The sequence below is a fragment of the Rhinatrema bivittatum genome, chromosome 3 (assembly GCF_901001135.1).
Source record: "Rhinatrema bivittatum chromosome 3, aRhiBiv1.1, whole genome shotgun sequence".
Classification (NCBI taxonomy): domain Eukaryota; kingdom Metazoa; phylum Chordata; class Amphibia; order Gymnophiona; family Rhinatrematidae; genus Rhinatrema; species Rhinatrema bivittatum.
The window spans coordinates 198,012,616-198,039,556 of NC_042617.1; the positions used below are offsets into that span (position 1 = coordinate 198,012,616).

The window sequence follows — 26,941 nt, forward strand, 5'->3', positions numbered from 1 at the left end:
AAAAGTTTTGCTACTGTGACAACAGTAGCTGCCAGCCCTCTAGTCTTTAAGGACAGTCAGGATATTATAGTAATGCCTGTATTCCAGCTAACTGTCTAAGGTGGCAGGATGATAAGAGGGAAAAATGTGTTGGACTAGGGGGAAAGAAGTATAATAACAATGAATACAGATGGATTCCAGCTTCAGAAATTATATGCCTCAATTATTGTTTGTTTTATTAGCGTTTACTGAATAGCAAAAAGAAAAATGGTACAAACATGCCTTTGTGCATGAAACTAAAAAAACAGTTACATTAAAGAACATTTGAATCCATAAATAGGACAATACTCTTCTGTGACTGTTGTATTTGTGGGTTCATAGGTGGCTGATGAGGCTGACAGGGGCTTGACAGACTCTGGGCTTGATGCTTATTACATTTTTTTCCATAGACACAGAATGGGAGAAAAATCTTTGTCAATCAGCTTTTTTATCACAATTTAGGAATGTGATTTGGTCCATGCCACACTGCTTCTGCCACTCCTACTTTTCTACTTCTTGTTGTCATCTGCTCTTCTAATGCATGTTGAACCATTTGTTTCCTTAATGGATGTACATCAAGGTAGGGTTTTACAGAACATATTATGTTTCCTATAGGAGTTCTTAAAGCAGTGGAGATTTAATTCAGAACTATTTAACCGCTTTAAAATAAAAATGAAACAAGATTATTTGCTACTTTAATTGTGCTGCTCTCATTTTGACCTAATTCTATGGGGTTTTTTTTTACATATTAACTTTTTAAAACAGTCATTTAACATATCCAGCATCAAACTTTACACAATAATGTTCAATAAGCACCTCCTCAATTCCCCGTAGCCCCCTTAGATAACAACAAAATCATAATGGAGTAGCAAAAATGTTATTAAGTATTATTGAGTATTATATGTATATCTTTTAAGCTAGAATACTAGTAAAATAATAGAGCCTTATTTGACCCATAGACAGTTTCTTAAAAAAAAATCTTGAAGGTTGAAACTAAAGCACTCTACTTGTTCATCTCTGGAAAAGTCCCATCGTGCTGGTGGGCTAATGAATTTTATCTTTCATATTCCCAGGTAAGGAATCCAAAAATACTTTCCAGATATGATAAAAATATTTCTGCACTTTGGAGGCACATCTGTCAGTCGATGTTTGCTCCAACAGAAAGAGGTCTAGCATGGCTGCTGTCCAGTATATGAAGTCAGGACCATCTTTATCCAACCATTTAGCCAAGATACATTTCAGTGCCTGCAAGCATCCCTTAACTAATAAAAGTTTAAAAACCTTTTTAACATCACATAAAGTATCTACATGACCCAAAATGCAGAAGGCTCCGACCATGGAAAGGCATCTGAGATCAGGGATGTGAAAAATGATAAAATACTCTTCTAGAAAGAACAGGAACACATTTCCCATAAGCAATGCATGAATGTTGTGCCTGTTTACGAACATTTTAAGCATGAATCCGAAGATGCAGGTTTGGCTTAAAAGCTTTACTTGGCCAAAATACTATTTTATTAAGAATTTTAAAATGAATCTCCTTTAAGGCCACACTGGTGGCAGCTCGCTGCATAAGGGTAGAACAAGCATATATGTCTTAAGCTAATTCCATTTATATGCGGATGATATCCAATTTTATGTACCAATAAGAGGGTCTTATTCTAATATATTGAATAAAGTGTTGCACTGTTTGTCATATTTCAGTCTTGGTTGACTAGAAGCAGATTAGTCACCAATTATGGCCAAAACAGAGATTCTCTATCTGTCAAGGTTTCCATCAGATAGTATACCCAAATATTTGTTAATTGATAATAGATAAATCATGATTTCTCATGAAGTACGTAGTTTAGGCTTTATTCTTGATACCAAGTTGTCGTTTCATCCACAAATAAAGCGAGTTGTGAGATTATCTTATTACAAGCTACAAATGCTTTGACGTTTATGTCCATTCTTAAATGAGAATGATTTAAAAACATAGATATTCTTTAGTAATGTCTATGGTTGATTATTGTAACACATTATACATTGACTTGCCTTTAAACACGATGTTCACACTTCAATATATACAGAATTCAGCAGTGCAAATTGTGGCTAGAATTCCAGTCAACATGTGAAACTCTATTTGAAAAAGTACCATTAATTGCCTGTTGTTTGTAGAATTAAATTTAAAGTGCCAATCTTGGCCTTTAAGGATATTAATGGATTGGTTCCAAGTAGATTTAATTGAGTACTGAATTGTATCAACCTGCAAGGGCTTTAAGATCGAGTTCACAAATATTATTGGATGTTCCATCCTTTAAAGTAATTTGACTAGACAAATCACATGAGAGACTCTTTAATATACAGGGATCAATAATTTGGAACACATTGCCAGCATGTCTGAAGGCTGAAACTGGGCTCCTAAAGATCAGAAAATGGTAAAAGCCTTCTTTTTTCAGCAGATATTTGGGATATGATATGATAAATTTGCCATGAGTATAATGTGATGAAAGTAGCATCATGACAAGTCGTTGAGATATTGATGAGTTGCTGCTGTTACACATATATACTAATTTCTCACTAAATATGGGACATATGGAACAGATTTACTGTGTTAATCCAGCAACCATCATAATGCACTGGGTTCCAGGTAATGTACCGGGTAACCCTTAAGGGCTGAAAGCTTCTACGTGTAGAAAGGCATAATCATCGGTTGCTTTGGAATGTGTTGTTTCTTATTGAGCTAGAAACTTAATTAGCTTGTAAATTAGAGTAGTACTTAACTTAAATCTCAATATTGAGGGCCGCTGGATGCAGCGTCCTCAAACTGAAATGTCGCTTCGTTCTGTGATCAGAAAAGGATTCCTTGCAGGTCTGTAGTTATATCTCCCGTATAGAGCTGTTAGAGTAGAAGTCCTGTCAATAGTTTCCTTTCTGGTAATCTCACTGTCTAAACATCCGACGCTGCAGAGTTTCGGAGTATCTTCCTTCCTCAGGGGTAGAGCAAGCTTGTGGATGTGACGGATTTTATAAACATACTATAATCGTGTATGTAAAAGGTTTGCGGCTTCTTCCGATGAGTTATATGCGATCAGCACTTATTTTAAAGATCCTTCCTGTCAAAGCAGGGGCTGTGTTAATCCAGCAAATCCTTCATGTCAAAGCAGGGGCTGTGTTAATCTAGCAAATCTAGCAGAGGCTGTGTTAATCCAGCAAAGCATGATTTTAAAGACCTCTATCTTATCCCCCCTCAGCCATCTCTTCTCCAAGCTGAGCAGCTCTAACCTCTTTAGTCTTTCCTCGTAGGGGAGCTGTTCTATCCCCTTTATCATTTTGGTCGCCCTTCTCTATCACAACTATTATCTGTTTTGAGATGCGGTGACCAGAATTGTACACAGTATTCAAGGTGCAATCTCACCATGGAGCATTACAGAGGCATTATGACATTTTCCGTTTTATTCACCATTCTCTTCCTAATAATTCCTAACTTTCTGTTTGCTTTTTTGCCTGCCACAGCACACTGAGCTGATGATTTCAATGTATTATCCACTATGTCGCCTAGATCTCTTTCCTGTGTGGTAGCTCCTAATATGGAACGTGTATCTACAGCATGGGTTATTTTTCCCTAATTACATCACCTTGCACTTATCCACATTAAATTTCATCTGCCATTTGGATGCCCAATTTTCTAGTCTCACAAGGTCCTCCTGCAATTTATCACAATCTCCTTGTGATTTAACTACTCTGAATAATTTTGTATCATCTGCAAATTTGATAACCTCACTCGTATTCCTTTCCAAATAATTTATAAATATATTGAAAAGCACTGGTCCTAGTACAGATCCTTGAGGTACTCCACTGTTTACCCTTTTCCACTGAAAAAATTGTCCATTTAATCCTACTCTCCGTATCCTGTCTTTTAACCAGTTTGTAATCCATAAAAGGACATCGCCATCTAGCCCATGAATTTTTCCTATTTTTAGAAGCCTCTCATGAGGAACTTTGTCAGATGCCTTCTGAAAATCCAAATACACTACATCTACTGGTTCACCTTTATCTACATGTTTATTAACTCCTTCAAAAAAATGAAGGAGATTTGTGAGGCAAGACTTGCCTTGGGTAAAGCCATGCTGACTTTGTTCCATTAAATCATGTCTTTCTATATGTTTTGTGATTTTGATCTTTAGAACACTTTCCACTATTTTTCCTGCACTGAAGTCAGGCTAACTAGTCTGTAGTTTCTTGGATTGCCTTTGGAGCCCTTTTTAAATCTTGGGGTTACATTAGCCACCCTCCAGTCTTCAGATACAATGGATGAATTTAATGATAGGTTACAAATTTTAACTAATAGATCTGACATTTCATTTTTGAGTTCCTTCAGAACTCTGGGGTGTATACCATCCGGTCCAGGTGATTTACTACTCTTCAGTTTACCAATCAGGTCTCCCACATCTTCTAGGTTCATCATAATTTGGTTCAGTTCATCTGAATCATTACCCATGAAAACCTTCTCCGGAACGGGTATCTCCCCAGCATCCTCTTCAGTAAACACTGAAGCAAAGAAATCGTTTAATCTTTCCGCGATGGCCTTCTCTTCTCTAAGCCTCTTTAACCCCTCAATCTTCTAATGGTCCAACTGATTCCCTCGCAGGCCTTCTGCTTCGGATATACTTTTAAAAGTTTTTACTGTGAGTTTTTGCCTCTACGGCCAAATTCTTTTCAAATTCTCTCTTAGCCTGTCTTATCAATTTAACTTGCCAACACTTATGCTTTATCCTATTTTCTTCTGTTGGATCCTTCTTCCAATTTTTGAATGAAGATCTTTTGGCTAAAATTGCCTCTTTCACCTCACCTTTTAACCAAGCCGGTAATCATTTTGCCTTCCTTCCACCTTTCTTAAAATGTATGGAATACATCTGGACTGCCAAGAAATGTCCATTTAGATTCTCTCATTTGTTCCTGAACCAATTGCTCCATAAAACTGTCATTTATTCCATCCAGGAAGTTTATCTCTCTGGTATGTCCTGATTTTACATTTACCCAGTCAGTATTGGGGTAATTGAAATCTCCCATTATTACTGCACTACGAATTTGGTTAGCTTCCCTAATTTCTCTTAGCAGTTCACTGTCCATCTCACCATCTTTGTCAGGTGGATGGTAGTATGCTCCTATCACTATACTCTTCCCCAATACACAAGGGATTTCTACCCAAAAAGATTTGATTGTGCATTTAGTTTCATGCAGGATGGATCTTTATCCTGTTGGACTCTATACCATCCCGGACATAAAGCGCCACCCTGCCTCCCATATGCTTCTTTCTGTCATTGCGATACAATTTGTACCCCAGTATAGCATTGTCCCATTGGTTATCCTCCTTCCACCATGTCTCTGAGATGCCAGTTAAGTCTATGTCATCATTTCACTGCTATATATTCTAATTCTCCCATCTTACTTCTGGCATTAGCATTCAAACATTTCAAAGTTTGTATTTTCATTCTGCTTTTTAATTGATAGGGATAAATTGGAATCTTTTAGCTCAGGTGAGTTTCTAATTACAGGCACTTGGACTATTTGTCTTATTATTGGACCCTTGCTGTTGGAATGCCCTAATTGTAATACGTTATTAGTATCCTTTGAAGATACCTCCCTCCTAACAATGCGCTGATGAGCGACTATTTGCTTTCCCCTTTGTTCTAGTTTAAAAGCTGCTTAACCCTTGAGTAGATCTCAGTCCTTTTGTCCCAAACAGCCCAAACGAGGTGCAGGCTCAGGGAGTGGAGCACCCCAAGCCTCCCAATGAAGGTGCGCCCAACCCTCCTCCAGGATCAGGAATTAGGAAGTCACTTCTTTTTTTTTTTTTCAGAGGTGGGGCAAGATCACAACAGACCGGTGGGTGATGGAGGTGTTAAGGGATGGTTATGCGCTGGAATTTCTCAGTGTGCCTTCGGATATGTTCATATTGTCTCCCTGCAACTCTCCACAGAAGAGACAGGCAGTGGAAGTGACACTGGTGAGACTTCTCAGCCTGCGGGCTTTGATTCCAGTGTCCATGTCTCAAGAAAATACGGGCCGATATTCCATTCATTTCGTGGTGCCCAAGAAGGAAGACTTCTTTCATCCTGGATCTTAAAGGAGTCAACTATCATTTGCATCTGACTCCTTTTTGCATGGAAGCTTTGCACTCAGTGATAAAGGCAGTACAGTTGGGGGAGTTCTTGAAGTCTCTGGATCTCTCCAAAGCATATCTGCATATTCCCATCCAGCTAGAGCATCAACGATTTCTGCGTTTTGCAGTTTGGGATGTCGTCAACAGTTTTGAGGGCTACCTTTTGGTTTGGCCACCGCACTCTGAACTTTTCCCAAGGTTATGCTGGTGGTGGTGGCTGAGTTGAGAAAAGATGGCATCCAAGTACATCCATATCTGGACGACTGTCTGATTTGGACCAAGATTCTGGAAGAGAGCCTCTGTGTCTCACACAAGGTAATCTGCTTGTTGCAGGAGCTCAGTTGGATCGTAAATCTGGCCAAGAGCAATCTTCAGCCATCACAGTCACTGGAGAATCTTGGTTTTCCTGCCAGAGGGCCATATTCAGAAGCTGGTGACACAGGTGCGTCTATGGACGAACACTGTGCCCAACAGTGTGCTCAGATTGATGGCGGCAACCCTGGAGGTGGTGACAAGGGCGCATATGCATCCTCTTCAGCACTCTCTATTGTCTTGTTGGAACCCACAGTCTCAGAACTATTCGATTTGGCTCCTCCTGCCGATGGAGCTCCGCTCTCAACTAATGTGGTGGTTACAAGCGGATCATCTAAGAAAGAGGGTTTCCCTAAGATCACGGGCCTGGCTAATACTCACGACAGATGCAAGTCTCCAAGGTTGGGGAGCTCACTATCAAGAACTGACAGCGCAAGTGCACTGGAGTGCAGAAGATTCTCTTTGGAACATCAATCGCCTGGAAGCTCGTGCAGTCCAGTTGGCATGCTTGTGATTTGGCAATAGATTGCAGTGTTGGGCAGTTCGGATAATGTCGGACAGTGCAACCACAGTAACTTACATCAGTTGGCAGGGAGGAACCAAGAGCCAGCAAGTGTTGCAGGAAATAGCCCAGCTTATGGAATGAGTGAATGTGCATCTTCAGGAGTTATCAGCCTCGCGCATTGCAGGAAAAGTCGATGTAAGAGCAGACTTTCTCAGCAGACAGAGTATGGATCTAGGAGAATGGGAACTATCAAACAAGGCATTTCAGCTCATAGTGGATTGCTGGGGCCTTCCTTTTATGAATCTATTGGCCACTTCTCGCAATGCAAAGTTTTCTCGATTCTGCAGTTGCAGAAAAGATCCAAAGTCCTTGGGTATTGATGCCCTCGTGCTGGAGTAGCCAGAGGACAAGCTGCTATATGCCTTTCCCCAGTGGCTCATGCTGGGCAGAATGTTTCAGAAGATCAAGAGTCATGGGGGATGGTGCTTCTGGTGGCCCAGAAGACCTTAGTATGCAGATTTGTGAAGACTCCTAGTGGACTCTCCCCCTCCGGTTTCCTGTGCACAGGGGGTCTGCTGTAGCAGGGACCTGTTCTTCATGAAGATCTGAATTGATTCTGTCTTAAGGTATGGCCCTTGAGAGGGCTCGGTTGCTGAGGCATGGATATTCTACTGCAGTAATTGCCACCTTGCTATAAGCAAGAAAGTTTTCTACTTCCTTAGACTATGTGAGGGTTTGGCGAGTGTTTGAGGCTTGGTGTGAAGATCGAGGGGTTCTTCCTCGTTCAGTTAAGATCCCACTCATTTTGGAATTTTTGCAGAATGGCTTGAGTAAAGGGTTGGCCCTTAATTCCTTAAAGGTTCAAGTGTCGTCTCTTGCCTGTTTCTGAGGCTCATCCAGATGTGGCCCGTTTCTTGAAAAGAGTAAAGCATCTTTGTCCTCCTTTACAGTTATTAGAGCCTTTGTTGAATCTTAATCTAGTTTTGGATTTTTTAGCGGGCCCTACTTTTCAACCAATTCATAACCTTTCCTTGAGGTTAATGACCTTGAAAACCGTATTTCTTGTGGCAATTTGTTCTGCACATCGAGTGTCTAAACTACAGGCCTTGTCTTACTGGGAGTCTTTTCTACCAGTGACTCCAGGGGCAATACAATTGCGTACTGCTCCTTCCTTTTTTCTAAAAGTGGTCTCAGATCTTCACTTGAATCAGTCTATTTCTCTGCTGTCTCTGGACAGGGCAAGAGATGCGGAGGAATATTGCCTGTTATGGCCTTTGGATATAAAAAGGTATATCTTGACATATTTAGAGGTTTCTGAACCTCTCAGAAAGATGGACCAGCTGTTTATTCTCCATGGTGGGAGTAAAACGGGGAGCCAGCATCGATGGCTACAATAGCTTGCTGGATTAAGGAGGTAGTCACAGCCATGTAACTGGATGCTGAGCAGCCGTTACCTAATCAGGTTAGTGTTCATTCCACTAGGGCTCAGGCAGTGTCAAGGGCGCAAGTTAGATTGTTGTCTCCCTTTGACATCTGCCGAGCTGCAGCGTGGTCCCCCTTTTCCAGGCATTAGCGCCAGGATGTGCAGGCCCAGGAGGACACTGCCTTTGCACGTGCGGTTTTGATTTGACTGTGGGCAGCCTCCCTTCCTGTTCGGGAGTAGCTTTGGTACATCCCACTGGTTCTGGATTCATCTGTCTGAACGCTAAGAAAGGAGAAATTACTACTTACCTGATCATTTCATTTTCTTTAGTAAAGACAGATGAATCCAGCTTCCCACCCTTGGCTACCAAATAATTGCACTTTGGTCCTCCTGCATGGCTACGTATTCCAGGGATCACTGGTAAGTGTAGATCCAATCCCTAATTACGCTCTTTATCCCAGGACAAGCAGGATGCTAGTCCTCACATATAGGTGACGTCACTGATGGAGCCCTATCACGGAAAACTTTCTGTCAAAGTTTCTAGAAACTTTTGACTGGCACACTGAGCCCACTGAGCATGCCATGATATTCTCAGCCACAGGGGTCTCCCTTCAGTCTTCGTTTTTCTGCGCTGCTTTTGGCATCGCGGAGCAGAAGCCTGTGTGAAATCTTTCACACAATTCTGACTAAAAATCAGATCAAAATTAATTTTTTTCTCTCCCACAATCGGGGTTTCCCTCGTTACCACCGGCTGGTGAGTAGATAAATTCCTTTCCGACTCATTTGAGTTTAAGAATTTTTTTCATCAGATATCCATCGACGGCTGTCGAGGTTATCATGGCCATGGGATTTAAAAAATGTCCCAAATGTAATCGGACCATGTCGATTACGGATCCACACCTCGAGTGTGTACTTTGTTTGGGTCAATCTCATGATGTCTCATCCTGCCCGAAATGTGCAGAAATGACTGCTAAAGGTCAGAAAGCACAACAAGAAAAGATGGAACATTTGTTCCATCTTCAACTCTTACCTTCCCCATCAACATCCACTCAATCATCTCCAGCCGGAGCTTCAAAAAGGATAATCCTTAAAAAACATCATCTGGAAGGTTCAGGGGACCGTTTATCACCGACCCCATCCACGGCATTGACTAAATCAGCATCGGAGCATCGGTCAAAACATCGACATCGACATCCTTCGATTCTGGAATCTCTACTATCCCCGGAGAAGTCGACAGCCAAGTGGCCTCGCCTTCAGGATACACAGAGGCCTTCAACACCGAGGCGTTCACCTTTTCTCAAGGTGCCAGACATCGAACCTCCACAGGACCCTGTGGTAGGACCGATAACGCCCCCACCACCACCACGTATAGCTGCTCTGCCTGCACCAGCTATTACGGAGGAATTGAGCGGATTTATCCGCCAAGCACTGCTAGAAGCGCTCCAGGAGCATCGACCATCGATGCCGATGCCGGTGCCTGCACCGATGCCGGTGCCCGTGCTGATGCCGGTGCCATCTCCGAACATAGGACCAGCACCGATGCCATTGCCTGGGGCTCCAGGACAACCGGAATTTGCACTATTCCAAATGCTGATGAATAGATTTGACACCCTCGTCGATGCCATCCCACCGCAGCCTACCCCTGCTAAACCTGCAGGACTAGGGGATGTTCCTGGACAGAGACCTGTTGATGATCCTCAACCAGGGCCTTCAGGGCTCTTTAGACCACTGATTCCATCACTTCCACCGAGGTCTACTCCTACTTCTCCTTCCAGACAAGTGCCATACGACTCATGGGAGGAGAAAAATACTGATTCTTCATCGGAAAGCTTCATGTCTGACCCATCTCCTCCTGAAGACAGAAAGAAGTCTCCACCAGAAGACTTGCCCTTCACCAATTTCATAAAAGACATGGCAGACACAATCCCTTCAACTTAGTGTCTGAGGAGGATACACGACAACAGACTTTAGAAGTCTTACAATTTGTTGACCCTCCAAAAAGAAGTCCTGGCCATTCCTGTCCATGAAATACTTTTGGAGTTACAACATAGGCTTTGGGAACATCCATGCTCCGTTCCACCTATTAATAAAAGAGTGGACTCTACATATCTTTTTCAACATGTGCCTGGTTATCAAAAGTCACAGTTACTGCATCAATCAGTAGTAGTTGAGTCGGCTCAAAAGAAGTCCAAAAAAATACAACCTCATTCCTCCACCTTGGAAGGATCATAGATTCCTAGACTCTTTAGGAAGAAAGGTATTCCAAGGAGCTATGCTCAACTCCAGGATAGCATCCTATCAACTTTATATGACGCAATACCAAAGGAATCTATGGAAGCAGATGCAGGAACTTTCTAACTCCCTACCTCAATAGTACCAGGATGCAGCTCAGGCCATTATGCAGAAAGGACTTGAAGCTGGAAAGCATGAAGTCCAGGCTGCCTACGATAACTTCGAAACATCTTCAAGGGTGGCAGCCTTAGGAATCAGTGCACGTCGCTGGGCCTGGCTAAAAGCCTCTGACCTCAGGCCTGAGGTACAAGAGAAGCTGGTGGATTTGCCCTGCGTAGGTGACAAACTTTTTGGGTCGAAAGTCCAGGACGCAGTGGCTCAACTAAAAGAACACATAAAGACATTGCGCCAACTGTCGTCAGTTCCGCAAGACTCTTCCTCATCAATGTCTCGCCGTCCACCAAGGAAAGAAACCAGAAAACCTTTCTACAGGCAGAAACGATATTATCCACCGGCATCCAGGGGTATATCTTCTCGTCCACAACAAAGATCTCAGCCCAGACAGCCTAGAGCCACTAGGCCTCAACCGCCACCGCAGACGGGAACGGCTGCAGGTTTTTGAGGCCACCACCAGAGAGCAAAGCCATCTCCACAATCCCAAACCGAACCTGCCAGTAGGAGGCCGAGTTTCTTCCTTCTACAACCATTGGTTGCAGATAACAAAAGACCAATGGGTACTCTTAATAATATCACGAGGTTACCAACCCAATTTCCTCTCAACTCCAAGAGAGTCTCCTCCAAAAACTCTTTCATTAAACGAAAGTCACAATTCATCTACGAGCAGAATTATCCACCCTTCTGAGAGCCAGAGCTGTAGAACCGGTGCCCCGGACTCAGCAGGGCAGAGGATTCTATTCCCATTATTTCCTCATTCCAAAGAAAACTGGAAGCCTATGTCCCATCCTAGACCTCAGAAATCTCAACAAATTTCTAAAGAAAGAAAAATTCAGGATGGTTTCTCTAGGCACCATGCTTCCCCTTCTTCTAACAGGGGATTGGCTTTGTTCTCTGGATCTACAAGATGCTTATGCTCACATTCCAATATTCCCTCCTCATCGGAAGTATCTGCGTTTCCTGGTGGGTCATCAACATTTCCAGTACAAAGTACTACCATTCGGACTTGCCTCAGCTCCCAGAGTATTCACGAAATGCCTGGCAGTAGTAGCAGCACACTTACACAAGGAAAGTGTCCACGTTTTCCCCTATCTAGATGACTGGCTCATCAGAAGTCAATCTCAACAAGGAGGTTTGGCTTCTCTCAGCCGAACAATTACTCTACTTTACTCGATGGGGTTTCTCATCAATTACCAAAAGTCCCATCTCATTCCATCTCACCTACTTCAATTCATCGGAGCAGAATTGAATACCATCCTTTCAAGAGCTTTTCTACCCGAGGATCGGGCAGACACACTCTCCCTATTGGCAAACTCGCTACACTCACAGAAACAAGCAACAGCTAATCAGTTTCTAACTTTACTGGGCCACATGGCCTCCACAGTTCATGTCACTCCTATGGCAAGATTAGCCATGAGAATAACCTATTGGACAGTAAGGTCACAATGGATCCAAGCCATTCAACCACTGTCTTCTCCAATTCAAGTAACCCACCAACTACGTTCTTCTCTCCTATGGTGGATCAACAGAGACAACTTGCGCAAGGGCCTACCCTTCCAACATCCAGTCCCACAGATAACTTTAACTACAGATGCATCCACCTTAGGTTGGGGAGCTCACATAGACAATCTCCAAACCCAGGGTATTTGGACAAAACTCGAAGCAACATTTCAAATCAATTTCCTGGAACTTCGAGCTATACGTAATGCTCTGCATGCTTTCAAGGACTGCCTTTCACACAAGAATGTTCTGATTCAAACGGACAATACAGTAGCCATGTGGTACCTGAACAAACAGGGAGGTACGGGCTCGTATCTCCTTTGTCAAGAAGCCGCACAAATTTGGGACTGGGCCCTGACACATTCCATATTTTTCCAGGCCACTTATCTAGCAGGCATCCACAACGTAGTTGCAGATCGCCTCAGTCGTCAGTTCCAACCTCACGAGTGGTCCCTGGATCCCTTAGTAGCGACCAGGATATTCCAGCTTTGGGGAAAACCAGCATTAGACCTCTTTGCAACATACCTGAATCACAAAGTGGACAGGTTCTGCGCTCTGCATAGGCAGAAACATCAGCCAGCCAAGGACACCTTTGCTTGCCCTTGGAACTCAGGCCTTCTATACTTGTATCCTCCGATACCGCTAATAACCAAAACTCTAGTGAAGCTACAACAGGATAAGGGGTCCATGATACTCATAGCCCCATATTGGCCTTGACAAGTATGGTTTCCCATACTCCTAGACCTCTCGATCAGAGAACCAGTTCACCTAGGTGTAGCTCCCAATCTCATAACTCAGGATCAGGGCAGGTTGCGCCATCCCAACCTTCAATCCCTATCTCTGATAGCATGGATGTTGAAAGCTTGATCTTACAACCACTCAATCTTTCAACTAATGTCTCTCAAGTGCTTATAGCTTCATGTAAACCTTCCACAAGAAAGAACTAGTCTTTGAAATGGAAAAGATTTACTTTGTGGTGCACACAAAAGGACATTGACCCTTTCTCCTACCTCACACCTTCTCTGCTAGACTACTTATGCCATCTTTCAGACTCTGGTCTTCAGACCTCATCTGTAAGAGTACACTTAAGTGCAATCTCAGCTTACCATAACAAAATGGGAGATGCACCAATATCCATACAACCTCTTGTCAGTAGGTTTATGAGAGGTTTAACTCACCTTAAACCACCAATTCGGCCACCTGTCACAGAATGGGACCTGAATCTGGTCTTACGGCTCATGAGTTCTCCCTTTGAACCTGTGATCTTAAATTTCTCACATGGAAGACTATCTTCCTCATAGCCATTACATCGGCTAGAAGGGTTAGTGAATTATAAGCACTTGTCACGTACTCACCCTATACAAAATTCCTACATGACAGAGTGGTTCTCCGGACACATCCAAAATTCCTCCCCAAAGTAGTTACGGAATTCCACTTGAACTAATCCATAGTTTTGCCCACATTCTTCCCAAGACCTCACTCTCTCCAAGGTGAAAGGGCCTTACATAACTTGGACTGTAAACGTGAGCTAGCATATTACTTAGACTGCACTGCAGTCCACAGGAAATCAACTCAACTCTTTGTATCTTTTGATCCAAACAAACCGGGTAATCCTGTGAGCAAACACACTCTCTCCAACTGGCTAGCAGATTGCATAGAATTCTGTTATGAAAAAGTAGGACTTCCTCTCCAAGGGCGAGTAAAAGCGCATTCAGTAAGGGCAATGTGAAACTCAGTAGCACACTATCGTTCAGTGCCAATCCTTGACATATGCAAAGCAGCAACATGGAGTTCTCTTCACACCTTTGCAGCTCATTACAAAGAAGGACGACAAGATTCAGCCTACGGACAATCTGTCTTAAAGAATTTGTTTCCAGTATAATCCCAACTCCTTCTACATCCAACTTGCTGTGATTTTTGGCTGCCTCATTTCTACCAACAATACTTCAATGTTGCTTCTCTACAAAATGACTCAGCCTACATCTTGCTAATCACCCATATGTGAGGACTAGCATCCTGCCTGTCCTGGGATAAAGCAAATTTGCTTACCTTGTAATAGGTGTTATCCCAGGACAGCAGGATGTACTCCTCACGAAACCCACCCGCCACCCTGCGGAGTTGGGTCCGATACGTTTTATTATTTTATTTTTTGCTAAAGCTTATTGCTACATACGAGACTGAAGGGAGACCCCTGTGGCTGAGAATATCATGGCATGCTGGGCTTGCTCAGTGGGCTCAGTCAAAAGTTTCTAGAAACTTTGACAGAAAGTTTTCCGTGATAGGGCTCCGTCAGTGACGTCACCCATATGTGAGGACTACATCCTGCTGTCCTGGGATAACACCTATTACAAGGTAAGCAATTTTGCTTTGTCTGAGCTCAGTGTTTTTCTGTTGCTGAGTGCTGAAATAGTTATCTGTTCATAATTGAGTTTTGTTAGTTTATCTATAGTTGGCTTTTGCAGAGAATACTGGCGAAATGATGTCACCTCAGGGGTATATATACTGTCATGTCATGGCTTTACCCAGGGCAAGTCTTGCCTCACAAATCTGCTTCAGTTTTTTGAAGGAGTTAATAAACATGTGGATAAAGGTGAACCAGTAGATATAGTATACTTGGATTTTCAGAAGGCGTTTGACAAAGTTCCTCATGAAAGGCTTCTAGGAAAAGTAAAAAGTCATGGGATAGGTGGCGATGTCCTTTCGTGGATTGCAAACTGGCTAAAAGACAGGAAACAGAGAGTAGGATTAAATGGACAATTTTCTCAGTGGAAGGGAGTGGACAGTGGAGTGCTTCAGGGATCTGTATTGGAACCCTTACTTTTCAATATATTTATAAATGATCTGGAAAGAAATACGACGATTGAGATAATCAAATTTGCAGATGACACAAAATTGTTCAGAGTAGTTAAATCACAAGCAGATTGTGATAAATTGCAGGAAGACCTTGTGAGACCGGAAAATTGGGCATCCAAATGGCAGATGAAATTTAATGTGGATAAGTGCAAGGTGATGCATATAGGGAAAAATAACCCATGCTATAATTACACAATGTTGGGTTCCATATTAGGTGCTACAACCCAAGAAAGAGATCTAGGCGTCATAGTGGATAACAAATTGAAATCGTCGGTTCAATGTGCTACGGCAGTCAAAAAAGCAAACAGAATGTTGGGAATTATTAGAAAGGGAATGGTGAATAAAACGGAAAATATCATAATGCCTCTGTATCGCTCTATGCTGAGACCCCACCTTGAATACTGTGTACAATTCTGGTCGCCGCATCTCAAAAAAGATATAATTGCGATGGAGAAGGTACAGAGAAGGGCTACCAAAATGATAAGGGGAATGGAACAGCTCCCCTATTTATTTATTTATTTATTTAAAAACTTTTCTATACCGTCGCTAAGTTATATACCATCGCAATGGTTTACAAATAGGCACATAGACTAAGGTAAGTAAATGTAGGATATCTTACATTCTAACAGGTGCCAATAAAGTTCGGTTACAATTTCATAAATAAAATCATTATTTGAGTAATGTTGGTCAAGTCCAGGTATATTATTGAGTTACTATCGCTTTGAAATATTACTTCTTAAAAGTAGGATTGATTAAATTCATTCTCATCTGCATTACCTTGTACTTTCATTCTCTACCCTCCATACTCTTTAGTGAGGAAAGACTAAAGTGAGGAAAGACTAAAGAGGTTAGGACTTTTTAGCTTGGAGAAGAGAAGGCTCAGGGGGGATATGATAGAAATGTTTAAAATCATGAGAGGTCTAGAACGGGTAGATGTAAATCGGTTATTTACTCTTTCAGATAATAGAAGACTAGGGGGCACTCCATGAAGTTAGCATGGGGCACATTTAAATCTAATCAGAGAAAGTTCTTTTTTACTCAACGCACAATTAAACTCTGGAATTTGTTGCCAAAGGCTGTGGTTAGTGCAGTTAGTATATCTGTGTTCAAAAAAGGATTGGATAAGTTCTTGGAGGAGAAGTCCATTACCTGCTATTAAGTTCACTTAGAGAATAGCAACTGCCATTAGCAACGGTAACATGGAATAGACTTAGTTTTTGGGTACTTGCCAGGTTCTTATGGCCTGGATTGGCCACTGTTGGAAACAGGATGCTGGGCTTGATGGACCCTTGGTCTGACCCGGTATGGTATTTTCTTATGTTCTTAGGAAGGGTGAGAACTATATCTGCACATGCTGACTAGGGCATGTTTGAAAGTTTTAGAATCTTTGAAATCAAAGTTCCAGACCGGGCTCCATCCAATGATGTCACCCCTGTGTAAGGACTAACATGCTGCTGTCCTCAGAGAACACCTATTACAGGTAAGCAACTCTGCTTTCGCCATCGCGATAATCTTCTCCACTTATGCTATCGACTCATCCTCCATTACAGAAAGCCGCCACTCAACGTTGTCCAAACACGGACAGATTTCAGATAAGGCAGATTTAATGTCTTCAATTTGTTCTGAAATTGAATTTAGCTTATCATTCAGGGTGGAAGTAATATATGTAATTATATCTGATTTTTTTTTAATGTTTTCATGTAAGCGGCTAAGTTTGCGCATTGTGGAAAATTGCATGGACTTAGACTGCCATTTTCAGACAGCCCAATTAACATGGGTAAAAAGCTTTTTAGCCATGTAATTAATTGTGAAAATTTTCCTCCCCCTAAAGCAATCCTAGGAAGTAAACAGATTTAAGCAAACTGAGACCAATAATCTTTGTAGAACTTTCTGTGGTCCCTGAAGATTTGACTTGGACTTAGCTAACAGGTTTATGAGGAGAGGAAAACAAATTGCAATTTTAATTGTGCTGCTAAATTATATTTTGCTGATTTTTTTTTTTCTTTTAATATGTGACTCACCTCAGTTGGGAAAGCAGTCTTTGAAAAGGTAAATCTGGCCTCCTGGAATTCCCTCAACCTGCTCCACAACTTCCCATCCCACTGCCTGGTTTTTTTCTATATAGAATATAGAGAGTGGAGACCATTGCTCAGTTAAAATGGCCCCTTTCCTCAATTCAGGGAAATCTAAAGCCTCTTGTTTATCCTATGTGTTGAGCACACTGTAAGCTCCATTGTGAAGTGACTTTCTCTTATGGGTATTTATTCAGCGCTGCATAGATCTCGTAGCACTATAGACATATTTAGCGGCAGCAGCAGTAGTAGCCTTATGATGCTTAAATTCTAAAGCTTTTTGCATAAAGACAAATTGATGTCTGTGACCATCATGTATATACTTTACTACTCTGATGACAAATGAAATGAGGAGCAAATACACTTTTAATGGCCAGAAATGGCCCTTTAAAAAATTATGCACTCATACACCGTATGCATGTACTTTTATACCACACAGGGAAAAGTGATCTAGGAGTGGAGTCTGGGCAGGGTTGGGATTTCCACCACATACTTGTTTATATTTAAATGATACACATAAAGGGCTGGATTTTCAAAAGCCTACGTGCATAAATGGCCTTACACGCGCTGGGCCTGTTTTAAAAAGGCCCAGCCATGCGCCTAAATCCTTGGGATGCATGTAAGTCCCAGAGCTTTGGGAAAGGGGCAGGAAAGGGGAGGGGCGGAGCTCAAGGGCCCTGGCACAGCAGCCATTCATTGTTGTGCCGGGGGATCACGTGCCAGCAGGCTGCCGGCGCGCGCAACCTGCTTTGAGCAGGCGCAAAAGGTAAGATAACATTTTGGGGGGATTAGGATAGTTCTAGGGGACGGGAAGGTTAGGGGAAGGGATAGGAAGGATAGATTAGGGGGTAGGGAAGTTCCCTCCCAGGCCAATCCTAAATTGGAGTGGCCTAGGAAGGAACGGGGGAAGGCCGCGGGCCTTGGTGCACACTAGTTGCACTAATGTGCACCCCCTTGTGTGCGCCGACCCGCGATTTTATAACATCACGCACCTGTGCACACATGTTATAAAATCAGGCATCCATGTGCGCATGCGCGCAGGTCTTAAAATGTACCCCAAATTCTCTTAGCAGAATGGCATGCACCAAACCTAGAGGTAATTGTGTGCGTATATTTTTGAAGGGATAATTTTCAAAACAGAATTTTGTGTGTAAGTCTACTTTGGAAATTAGTATATCTTACTGTATGTGCACATTTGCTGGCTAACTAGTGTAAAATGTTACAAAATTACTTCTAAACTGTTCAAGAACATGAGTGCTCAGTTACATGACTTCTGATAGCAGCAGACCTTAAGTTGGTGGTATATCACATGCTAATTTAGATTGGATTGTGCATTTTCTTTATTGCAGATATATTGTGGATAAATATGGTAATAGCCTCACTGGGAAGACTTGGGATCACCATGGCCTTCGAAATTGTTTATTTTGTAAACACTGAATTGTATCCAACAACATTAAGGTAACTGGAATAGTCTCATTATCTTACTTTTTAACTGAGATTTTTCAGGCAGCATTTATTGAGATCAATGGTTCATAATGCACACAGGCTGATGCAGTAACGTGCTCCAAGCCCAGCACACAGGTTAACACATGGTTGGACATGAATTTTGGATGCACTAGACTAACTCCCAATGCGATAAGGGGATTAACATGTCCAAAATGTGAACCCAAATAAACACATTGCTAATAGCGCTCATCACATGTAAACTCCATGAAGATGAGGCTATTAGCTATTACCCCCCTGATGCAGAAAGTTGCCTGTTGCCTAAACCACCCTATTTAACATGGTAAATTTAACACCAGCCCTGAGATGATGTTGTCATACCACGAGTCAAGTCTGTGCACACACAGCAAGAGGGAAGCCTAGGGTTTCCAATTTTCTAATGCAGGTAGTTACAAAATTGCTTCCTTAGAAAACAATTTTCAAAGCTGTTTACAGAGGTATATAGAGATTTCTCTATGTAAATTGGAAAATCATCCTGTCTGAACAAAGCTAAAAGTACATACAGTCTTCCAAAACACTCGTACTTCTAGTTGCATTCTTTAGGGATGGCATTCCTGGGTGGGATTGGATAAAATGTGGGCAAATTGCATTTTCAGTTCTACTCATGGTTTTTTTTATAGAAAATCTGCTTGCACAAAAAGTAGATAGAAAAGTTCATAGTTAGCCCAAACTCCATAGCCACACAAAATATACAGACACCTTGTACACTCTCCCCTCCCACACCATCTCCTAGGCGCCCAATGAATTTGAGTGCTAATGACGCACAATTTCTCCCTAGCATGTCCTTTTTAGCATGGCAGCTCATTATAATATAGCATCGAGCAACTAGGAGAGGTGGATGTGAATGTGTTAGGAAAACAGGCGCTCAATACGAGCACCCATTTTAACTTGCATGATATTGCATCAGCCCCACAGTGAGGGTGAAAGGGTGAACTCAATCTAAACACATAGGGCCGGATTTTCAAAGGGTTTTGCGCGCCGGGCCTATTTTCAAAAGACTCGGTGAAGCGCATAAAGCCCCGGGACGCTTGTCCAGGGTCGGGGCGTGGGCGGAGGGGGGTCAGAGGCTCCCGGCACAGGGCTGAAGTAAGTTTGGAAACAAAAAAACAGACGAGTAGGGTAGGGGGGAAAGGGCGGGGGAGATAGGGGAAGGGAAGTGAAAGTGGGGTGGGGGGTAGGGAACGGGAAAAGGCAGCGTGGCTCGTCTCGCGCAAGGTGCCTGTGTGCGTAAGTTATAAAATCAGGCGTACATGTGTGCGCGCCGGGTAGCACGCGCACATGTATACCTGCGCGCTATTTTGAAAATCTACCCCATATTGACTGAACACAAAGCAAGATTTCAGATTAGTGTTGATTAGGGAACTCTAAAACATGGGGGGCTAGGCAGCTCTGGTGCTGGAGTTGCCCACCCTTGTTTTAGAGTGCCACAGACAGGTCTGATTTTCAGGATATTCACAATGAATATGCATGTTCCCTGTACGTATCAGGATCAGTCCAGACCACTGGGTTGTGTCTCCCTTCCAGCAGATGGAGTCAGAGAAAAAAGCTGAAAGGCACCACCCTCTTACACTGGTGTGCCACCTGCCATCCTTCAGTATTTCTCTGACTTCAGCAGATGAGGGTGACAGAACCTGCAGTCCTGATCCTTTAAAAAGAAAACAAAGCAAACTAGAAATTATAAGACCTAAGGGTGTATGTTTCTACCAGTGGCTAAATAAAGCTGTTTTAAAAAATAAAAGTAGTTAGTTTTCTTCTCGAGGTGAGCAGACTCAGTCTTCCTGAGGCTGCGGCCTTGGTTGAGGCACGGCTGGGGTTAGATACCCCATTAGCCATTTTCTCGGAGCTGCTTCTTCTACTGGTGAGTAGGGGGATTTACCAGTGGGCTGGTCCCTCCCCCTTGCACCCTCAGATGGCATAATTCCTCGGGGGCGGGGCTACCTGTGCCGTGATTGAGGTCCCAGGTGCGTTTTTTCCCCTGGGTGGCTGCATGTCAGCGTTTAAAAAAAAAATAGAATTCTTTTTCTACTGTGCGCACAGGTTTCCCGGGGCTCCAGAGGGGTAATTTTCACCAATTTTTTCGGCCTCGTGCTCGCTCCTTCTCTGCTGGTATGCCGCGGGGTTCAGCATGTTCAGCATGCGGGGAGCATTGGATGCAAATCAAACCGGTTTACAGCGAAACAATTCAAATTGCCTAAGAGCATTACATGGAACAAAGAACTTAGAACAAGTTAAGGGTGCTTGTGAGCATTACATAAAATAACGAGGAATATTTAAACATTTGTAAACCTTTGTTAACCAATTCTAATACAAAAAGTGAGTAAAAGAGTCATCAATGTTAAAAACAAAATGAAGTGGAGAATCGTCTCTATTACGAAGGAATACTGTGAAGGAGAAAGAGGGCGGACAAGGGGAATGGAAGAAACGGTGGAGGGGCGAGAAGAAAAGAAGGTGTAGGCTAGGGGAGGATATAAGGGGGAGCTAATCGCATTTAGAGCCAATCAAAGTTGTCGCAGGTAGTACTTAGTGTGGCCATCAGGGAAACGCAAGGCTGAATAGCCATGTTTTCAGTTTTTCCTTAAAAGAAATCTAGCAGGGGTCTTGTCTGATATCAGTTGGTAGTGTGTTCCAATGGGAAGGACCTGCAATGGATAGTGCCCTATTACTTAAAGAGATTTTGGTTTGGGGAACGAAAAGTGTGCCTTGGTAAGCTTTTCTGATCGGTCTCGTGGATTTGTTGGTGCGTAGCTGAAATGTGAGATCCATTGGGGCTGAGTTGTAGAGGGATTTATGCATGATGGTCAGGATTTTGTATAGGATTCTGTATTTGATCGGAAGCCAGTGGAGGTTGTAGAGGATAGGTGTGATGTGGTCTATCTTGTTAGAGTTGGTCAAGATCCTGGCCGCAGAGTTCTGTAGCGTCTGTAGAGGTTTAATGGTGGTAGCTGGTAGACCGAGCAGCAGAGCGTTGCAATAATCAATTTTGGTAAGGATGATAGATTGTAGAACCAGGCGGAAATCATGAGAGTGCAGGAGCGGTTTTAGCTTTTTCAGAACTTGTAGTTTAAAGAAGCAATCTTTTGTTGTGTTGTTTACGAATCTTTTCAGGTTGAACTGATTGTCGAGGAGCACTCCTAGGTCTCTTACGAAGGCTGAGTTTTTGAGGTTGTTCAGTATGGTTGATGTGATGTTGGAGGGGTGGTTGAGGACTATTTGTGGTTGACCAGTTATGGGTGAGGTTGTTTCTCTAGACATGGTGTTGTCCTCCTGGGAGATGATGAGGTATTCAGTCTTGTCTTTGTTGATTACTAAATTGAGTTTAGTGAGGAGAGTGCTGATTTCATGAAAGCAATTCTCCCAGAAGATTAAAGAATTTTGTAGGGATTTCTTAATCGGGATGAGAATTTGGACATCGTCCGCGTAAATGAAGTGTTTGATTTTCAAGTTGGAAAGGAGGAGGCAGAGAGGTAGCAGATAGATGTTAAAAAGGGTAGGGGAGAGGGACGAGCCTTGAGGGACTCCCAGGTTTGATCTGATTGATTGTAATTCTTTGTTGTTGATTTTTACCTTGAATGATCTGTTGCTGAGAAATGAGCGGAACCAGTCGAGGGCAATGCCTGAGATCCCAATGTCAGCTAGATGTTGGAGGAGGATTGAGTGGTTGACCGTATCAAAGGCTGCCGAGAGGTCGAGGAGGATAAGTAGGTGTGGTTGTCTTTTTTCTGAGCTCAAGAGAACAGAGTCCATGAGAGAAATCAGAAGGGATTCTGTGTTTCGGAATTTACGAAATCCGTATTGTGATGGAGCCAGAATCGTGTGATCTTCTAGGTCAGTGGTTCTCAACCTTTCTAATGCCGTGACCCCGTAATACAGTTCCTCATGTTGCGGTGACCCCTCGCCCTGCCCTTGCCCTGTGAGGGCGGGGCGAGGGCGGGGCTTTGGTCATATGGGGGCGGGGTTATGGATGGGGTTGGATTTTAGTGCATACTTATTTATTATGACATTTATAAACAGAACCACCATTCCTCATAAAACAATAAAATTAAGAAACATAAAGCATCAGTTATAATAGTAAAACCATACTAATAAAAGAATATTTTAAAATTACTGATAAATAGAATTTCTGTTAATTAAAATCATATACATTTTTATAATTTCCCAAACACCAATAAAATATTTCAAAACAGCACATATATCAAATAACACACAATAATTAAAACGAATAAGGATTTTAAAAAGCCCCTGCTGTCCATACATGGGAGCTCTTGATTTCCAGTCACCCTGATATTGTCGAAGATTAGGAGGTTATCCTCTCTCTCTCACACATACTCTCACATGTCCATTCTCTCTCACACATACACTGTCACATACATACACATTCATGCTCTTATACCCACCATAACCTCTCGCTCTCACAGACACTGATACACTCTCAGGGTGTAAGACACTCTCTCTCCCCCGCCCCCCCCCCACTCACACACACTCTTACTCCCCTGGATTTTCTCATACACACTCATGCTCTCACTCTTACTGGCTCCCTCACAACCTCAGAGCCTCTCAGATAAAACTCTAAGCAGCAGAAATAATGCTGAATGTTGAGAATTGTGTTATGCAGACTAATCTGGAAAATGCACTAATTTCTACATGAGTCATAATGAATCAGTCCTCAGCTGCAGGCTTCAATTGATTATCCTGGCTCCCTTTAATTTAATGTTTGCCAAATACAGTTCATGTGTAACAGCAATCCTAATTCTCCACCAGATCAAGCTGATTTCACATCCCACTTCATACTTTGTCACATCCAGCTGAGTCAAACAATTAATCTAATTACTGCCACTGCTGCCACATGGCTATTGGGGAGGCGCTGATTGCTGCTATTGGCACTGAAGCCCATTCTGCTGCCTCCTCTGTGCAGGCCCCCTGGGTTTCCACTTCCTCCATGTTGATCTCGTACATTGTGAGATCCGCCATAAAGAAAGTGCTACTCTTGCACATTCCCAAAGATTACATGTACCAATCAGTAAAAAGTAATTTATTTTTTTTTACATCTGCTTCCCTTTATTTTTTTGCCATTTCCTTTTATATTGCCTTTTTTTCTGTTTCTTTTCTCTCCACCTGTCTTCTTCCCTCAAACACACAGTCAGGTTCTCATTCTCACATGCATTTCTCTCTCAAACACACATACACACACAGGATCTCACTGTCACATGCTCTTTCTGTCATGCAATCATTCATACACACAGTCTCTCACTGGCACAGGCTGTCTGAGTCTCACACACAGGCTCTCTCACACCCCACATGCTGCCTTGCTCAAGCACAGGCTCTCACTGTCACATGCTCTCTCTCTCTCATGCAATCATTCATACACACAGTCTCTCACTGGCACAGGCTGTCTGAGTCACACACACAGGCTCTCTCACACCACCACATGCTGCCTTGCTCAAGCACAGGCTCTCACTCTTACATGCTGTCTCTTTCACACGCACAGAGGCTCTCACATGCTGTCTCTGCAAACACACACAGTCTCTCAATTCACTCTCACACACAATCTCTCAACACATCTCATACTCGCACACACCTCTCTCTCACCTCTGGGCCTCTTCTTTACGGGTTACCACAGGATAGGCTCTGCAGCGGCTCTGGTCTTCTCGGGCCGCGCAGCTCCTCTTCTGCACGCGGCTGACGCGCCTCCTCCTTCCTGCCCGTGCGGCTCCGGCAACATTTGTCTTCCGGGGCAGGAGGGGCAGGAAGTAAGTAGGAGGAGCACCGCGACGCGCTCCCTTTTGGGGTTGGAGGAGGCAGGTCTCCAGCTTCGCCCCGCCTCCCCGCAGCAGCCGCGGTGCTGCGGACCGGCAAAAAACCCCAACGGCCCGGTACTGGTCTGCGGACCGGGCCGTTGGGGTCGGTCCGCAGATCAGTTTTGGTCGAACGACCAAAACACAGGCGACCCCTGTGTTTTGGTCGTTCAACCCCCGCCGGGGTCGCGACCCACAGGTTGAGAACCGCTGTTCTAGGTAGTCTGTGAGTTGTTTATTTACTATTTTTTCAATGATCTTGGCGATGAAGGGTAAGTTGGCTATAGGACGGAAGTTGGATGGATCATCTGTTGACAAGTTAGGTTTTTTTAGTAGGGGTTTTAGTATTGCTTGCTTGAGAGAGTCGGGCGCTTGACCTTGGGTTAGTGAACAATTGATGATATCCGCGATGTGTTTCGCTATGGTATTTGGTATTGAGATGAGAAGGTTTGAAGGAATGGTGTCTAGCGGATGAGAAGACAGTTTGAGTTTCTTTAGGATATTCATAACTTCGAGAGAAGAGGTGGTCTCAAAGGATTCTAGCCTATGGCTCTGCTGTGATCTTGTGGTTAGCGAGATTATTATTATTAATAATAATGAATGAGTGTATGTGAGAGAGAGAGAGCGGGAACAAAGATGTGAATTTAAGGAAAAGTAGGTTTGGATAAGGATAAAAGAGAGAATGTGCATGTTATAAATAAGATTCTAATCAGAGTAGACTAGTCATTTTAAAAACATAAAGGCTAACCTGTAAGCAAAGCAGTAGTGGCTCTTTAAAAGCAACTGTTACATAATGTTTAAAAAAGATAAGCAACATTCTTCATAGTCCAAGTGTTCATTTCTGATCTACGGTATAGCAATACGTTTATCTTGCTGCTTGCTGATCAACAAAATAAATAAGATCTTTGTTTGTATTGCAGAAACTTTGGTGTTTCATTGTGTTCAGGTATGTGTGACTTTGGGGGCATTATATCCCCATTCCTGCTTTTCCGATTAGCTGCCGTATGGTTGGAGCTACCTCTTATCATCTTTGGTAAGAAAACCTAATTTCACCTAATTTCCTTTTAACCTACTGTACAAATATGTGAGCATCATAAAACACATCATGATTCAAGAGCTGGTTTGAGGAAATACTTGGGGGAAGGAGAAAGGAGGTGTCTTAATCTGCCACTGAAGAACATTGCAGTCAGTTACTTTGGATAAGAAAATATAGTATATTTTTGGGACCACGAAAAGTTTGTCCTTTAAAGGGAGAATGTTCTTCAAAAACAAAAGAAGTGGGATGCTGTGCAACATAATTGGTCATGACATGCAAGATGATAGGAAAAAAGAGGTAATGAAGAAAATTTATGGATAGCACTAGAACAACTTGGGTGTCTATACTTAAGCAGTAAGTGTGCAGTCTGTATTGCAAGACGAGTTATGAACTATCTTCACTGTTATCCCTGCAATGTGACACATGATACAGAAACTATTGGACATCTGCTCCAAGAAGGCAAGGTGGAGAAAATCCAGCCACAAAATAAAGGAATACTAGAGAAATTCTGCAAGAAATCCTACAATTATTAATGGTCTTCAGTATTGCAGCTAATCTGCCTAGTGCCCCGCTGTTTAATAATCTATTTATTTATTTATTTAAAAGTTCTTATATACCGCACAAAGGATAAATATATATCCGTCTAGGCGGTTTACAAAATGGTCAAGCACATACATAATTTAAGAACAAAAACACAGACAATCTACCCTGAAAAGTAAGAAATTTGGGTTTGATTCCTGGCTCCATTTCATGTTGCATAGGCTGGTTAGGTCTTAAAATGAAGTTTAGTGAATTTTTAAAAAAATATTAAAATATCCTTGAAAACAGCTGCTTTATTAATTATAACTTGATGCTTTTCTGTTCTAAATGAAACAAGTCATTGCCATACTGACTTATATGTGGGAGGTGGTGTGTGGTGGCAGAAGAAACAAACTTTTAAACTCTTGGGACCCAATATTCAGCATCACTTAGCCAGATAAGTTTGGACTTATCTGGTTAAGTGGCACTGTTTTAATATTTGGCTATGCTCAGTGGCCACCACTTAGCTAGATAACCGTTTATCTGGCTAAATACTAATAGTTATCCATCTAAGTGGTGGACAGGACAGGGCATTCCATAGAGGTTATTTATTGGGTTAACTATCAGGGTCATTTATCAAAATGCGATGGGCCATTATCGCGTGTGTTAGGGCGTTATTGCACGTGATAATGCCCTAACGCATGTGATAACTACCACATTGCGATGATAAAATTTAAATGAGGGAAAGGGAAGGGGTTAGGGTGGGGTTTGGGCGGGGTTTAAAAAATTGTGAGCCCAGTTGTGCTGCGGGCAATAATGTTTAACACATTATCGCCGGCAGAAGCACCAGAAATAACTAC

At 42.7% G+C, this 26,941-nt stretch overlaps 1 protein-coding gene across 6 annotated transcripts in view; it reads left to right on the plus strand.

Annotated features, from left to right (window-relative positions):
- SLC22A3 (solute carrier family 22 member 3) overlaps window positions 1-26,941 on the plus strand; it is a 265,603-nt gene that overhangs the window by 202,108 nt on the left and 36,554 nt on the right. For all 6 annotated transcript variants that reach the window (XM_029594094.1, XM_029594088.1, XM_029594093.1 and 3 more), the window contains 2 exons: window positions 18,581-18,689; window positions 25,447-25,559. In XM_029594094.1, coding sequence (XP_029449954.1) covers window positions 18,581-18,689; window positions 25,447-25,559 — 222 coding nt within the window. The remainder of the gene's footprint in view (window positions 1-18,580; window positions 18,690-25,446; window positions 25,560-26,941) is intronic.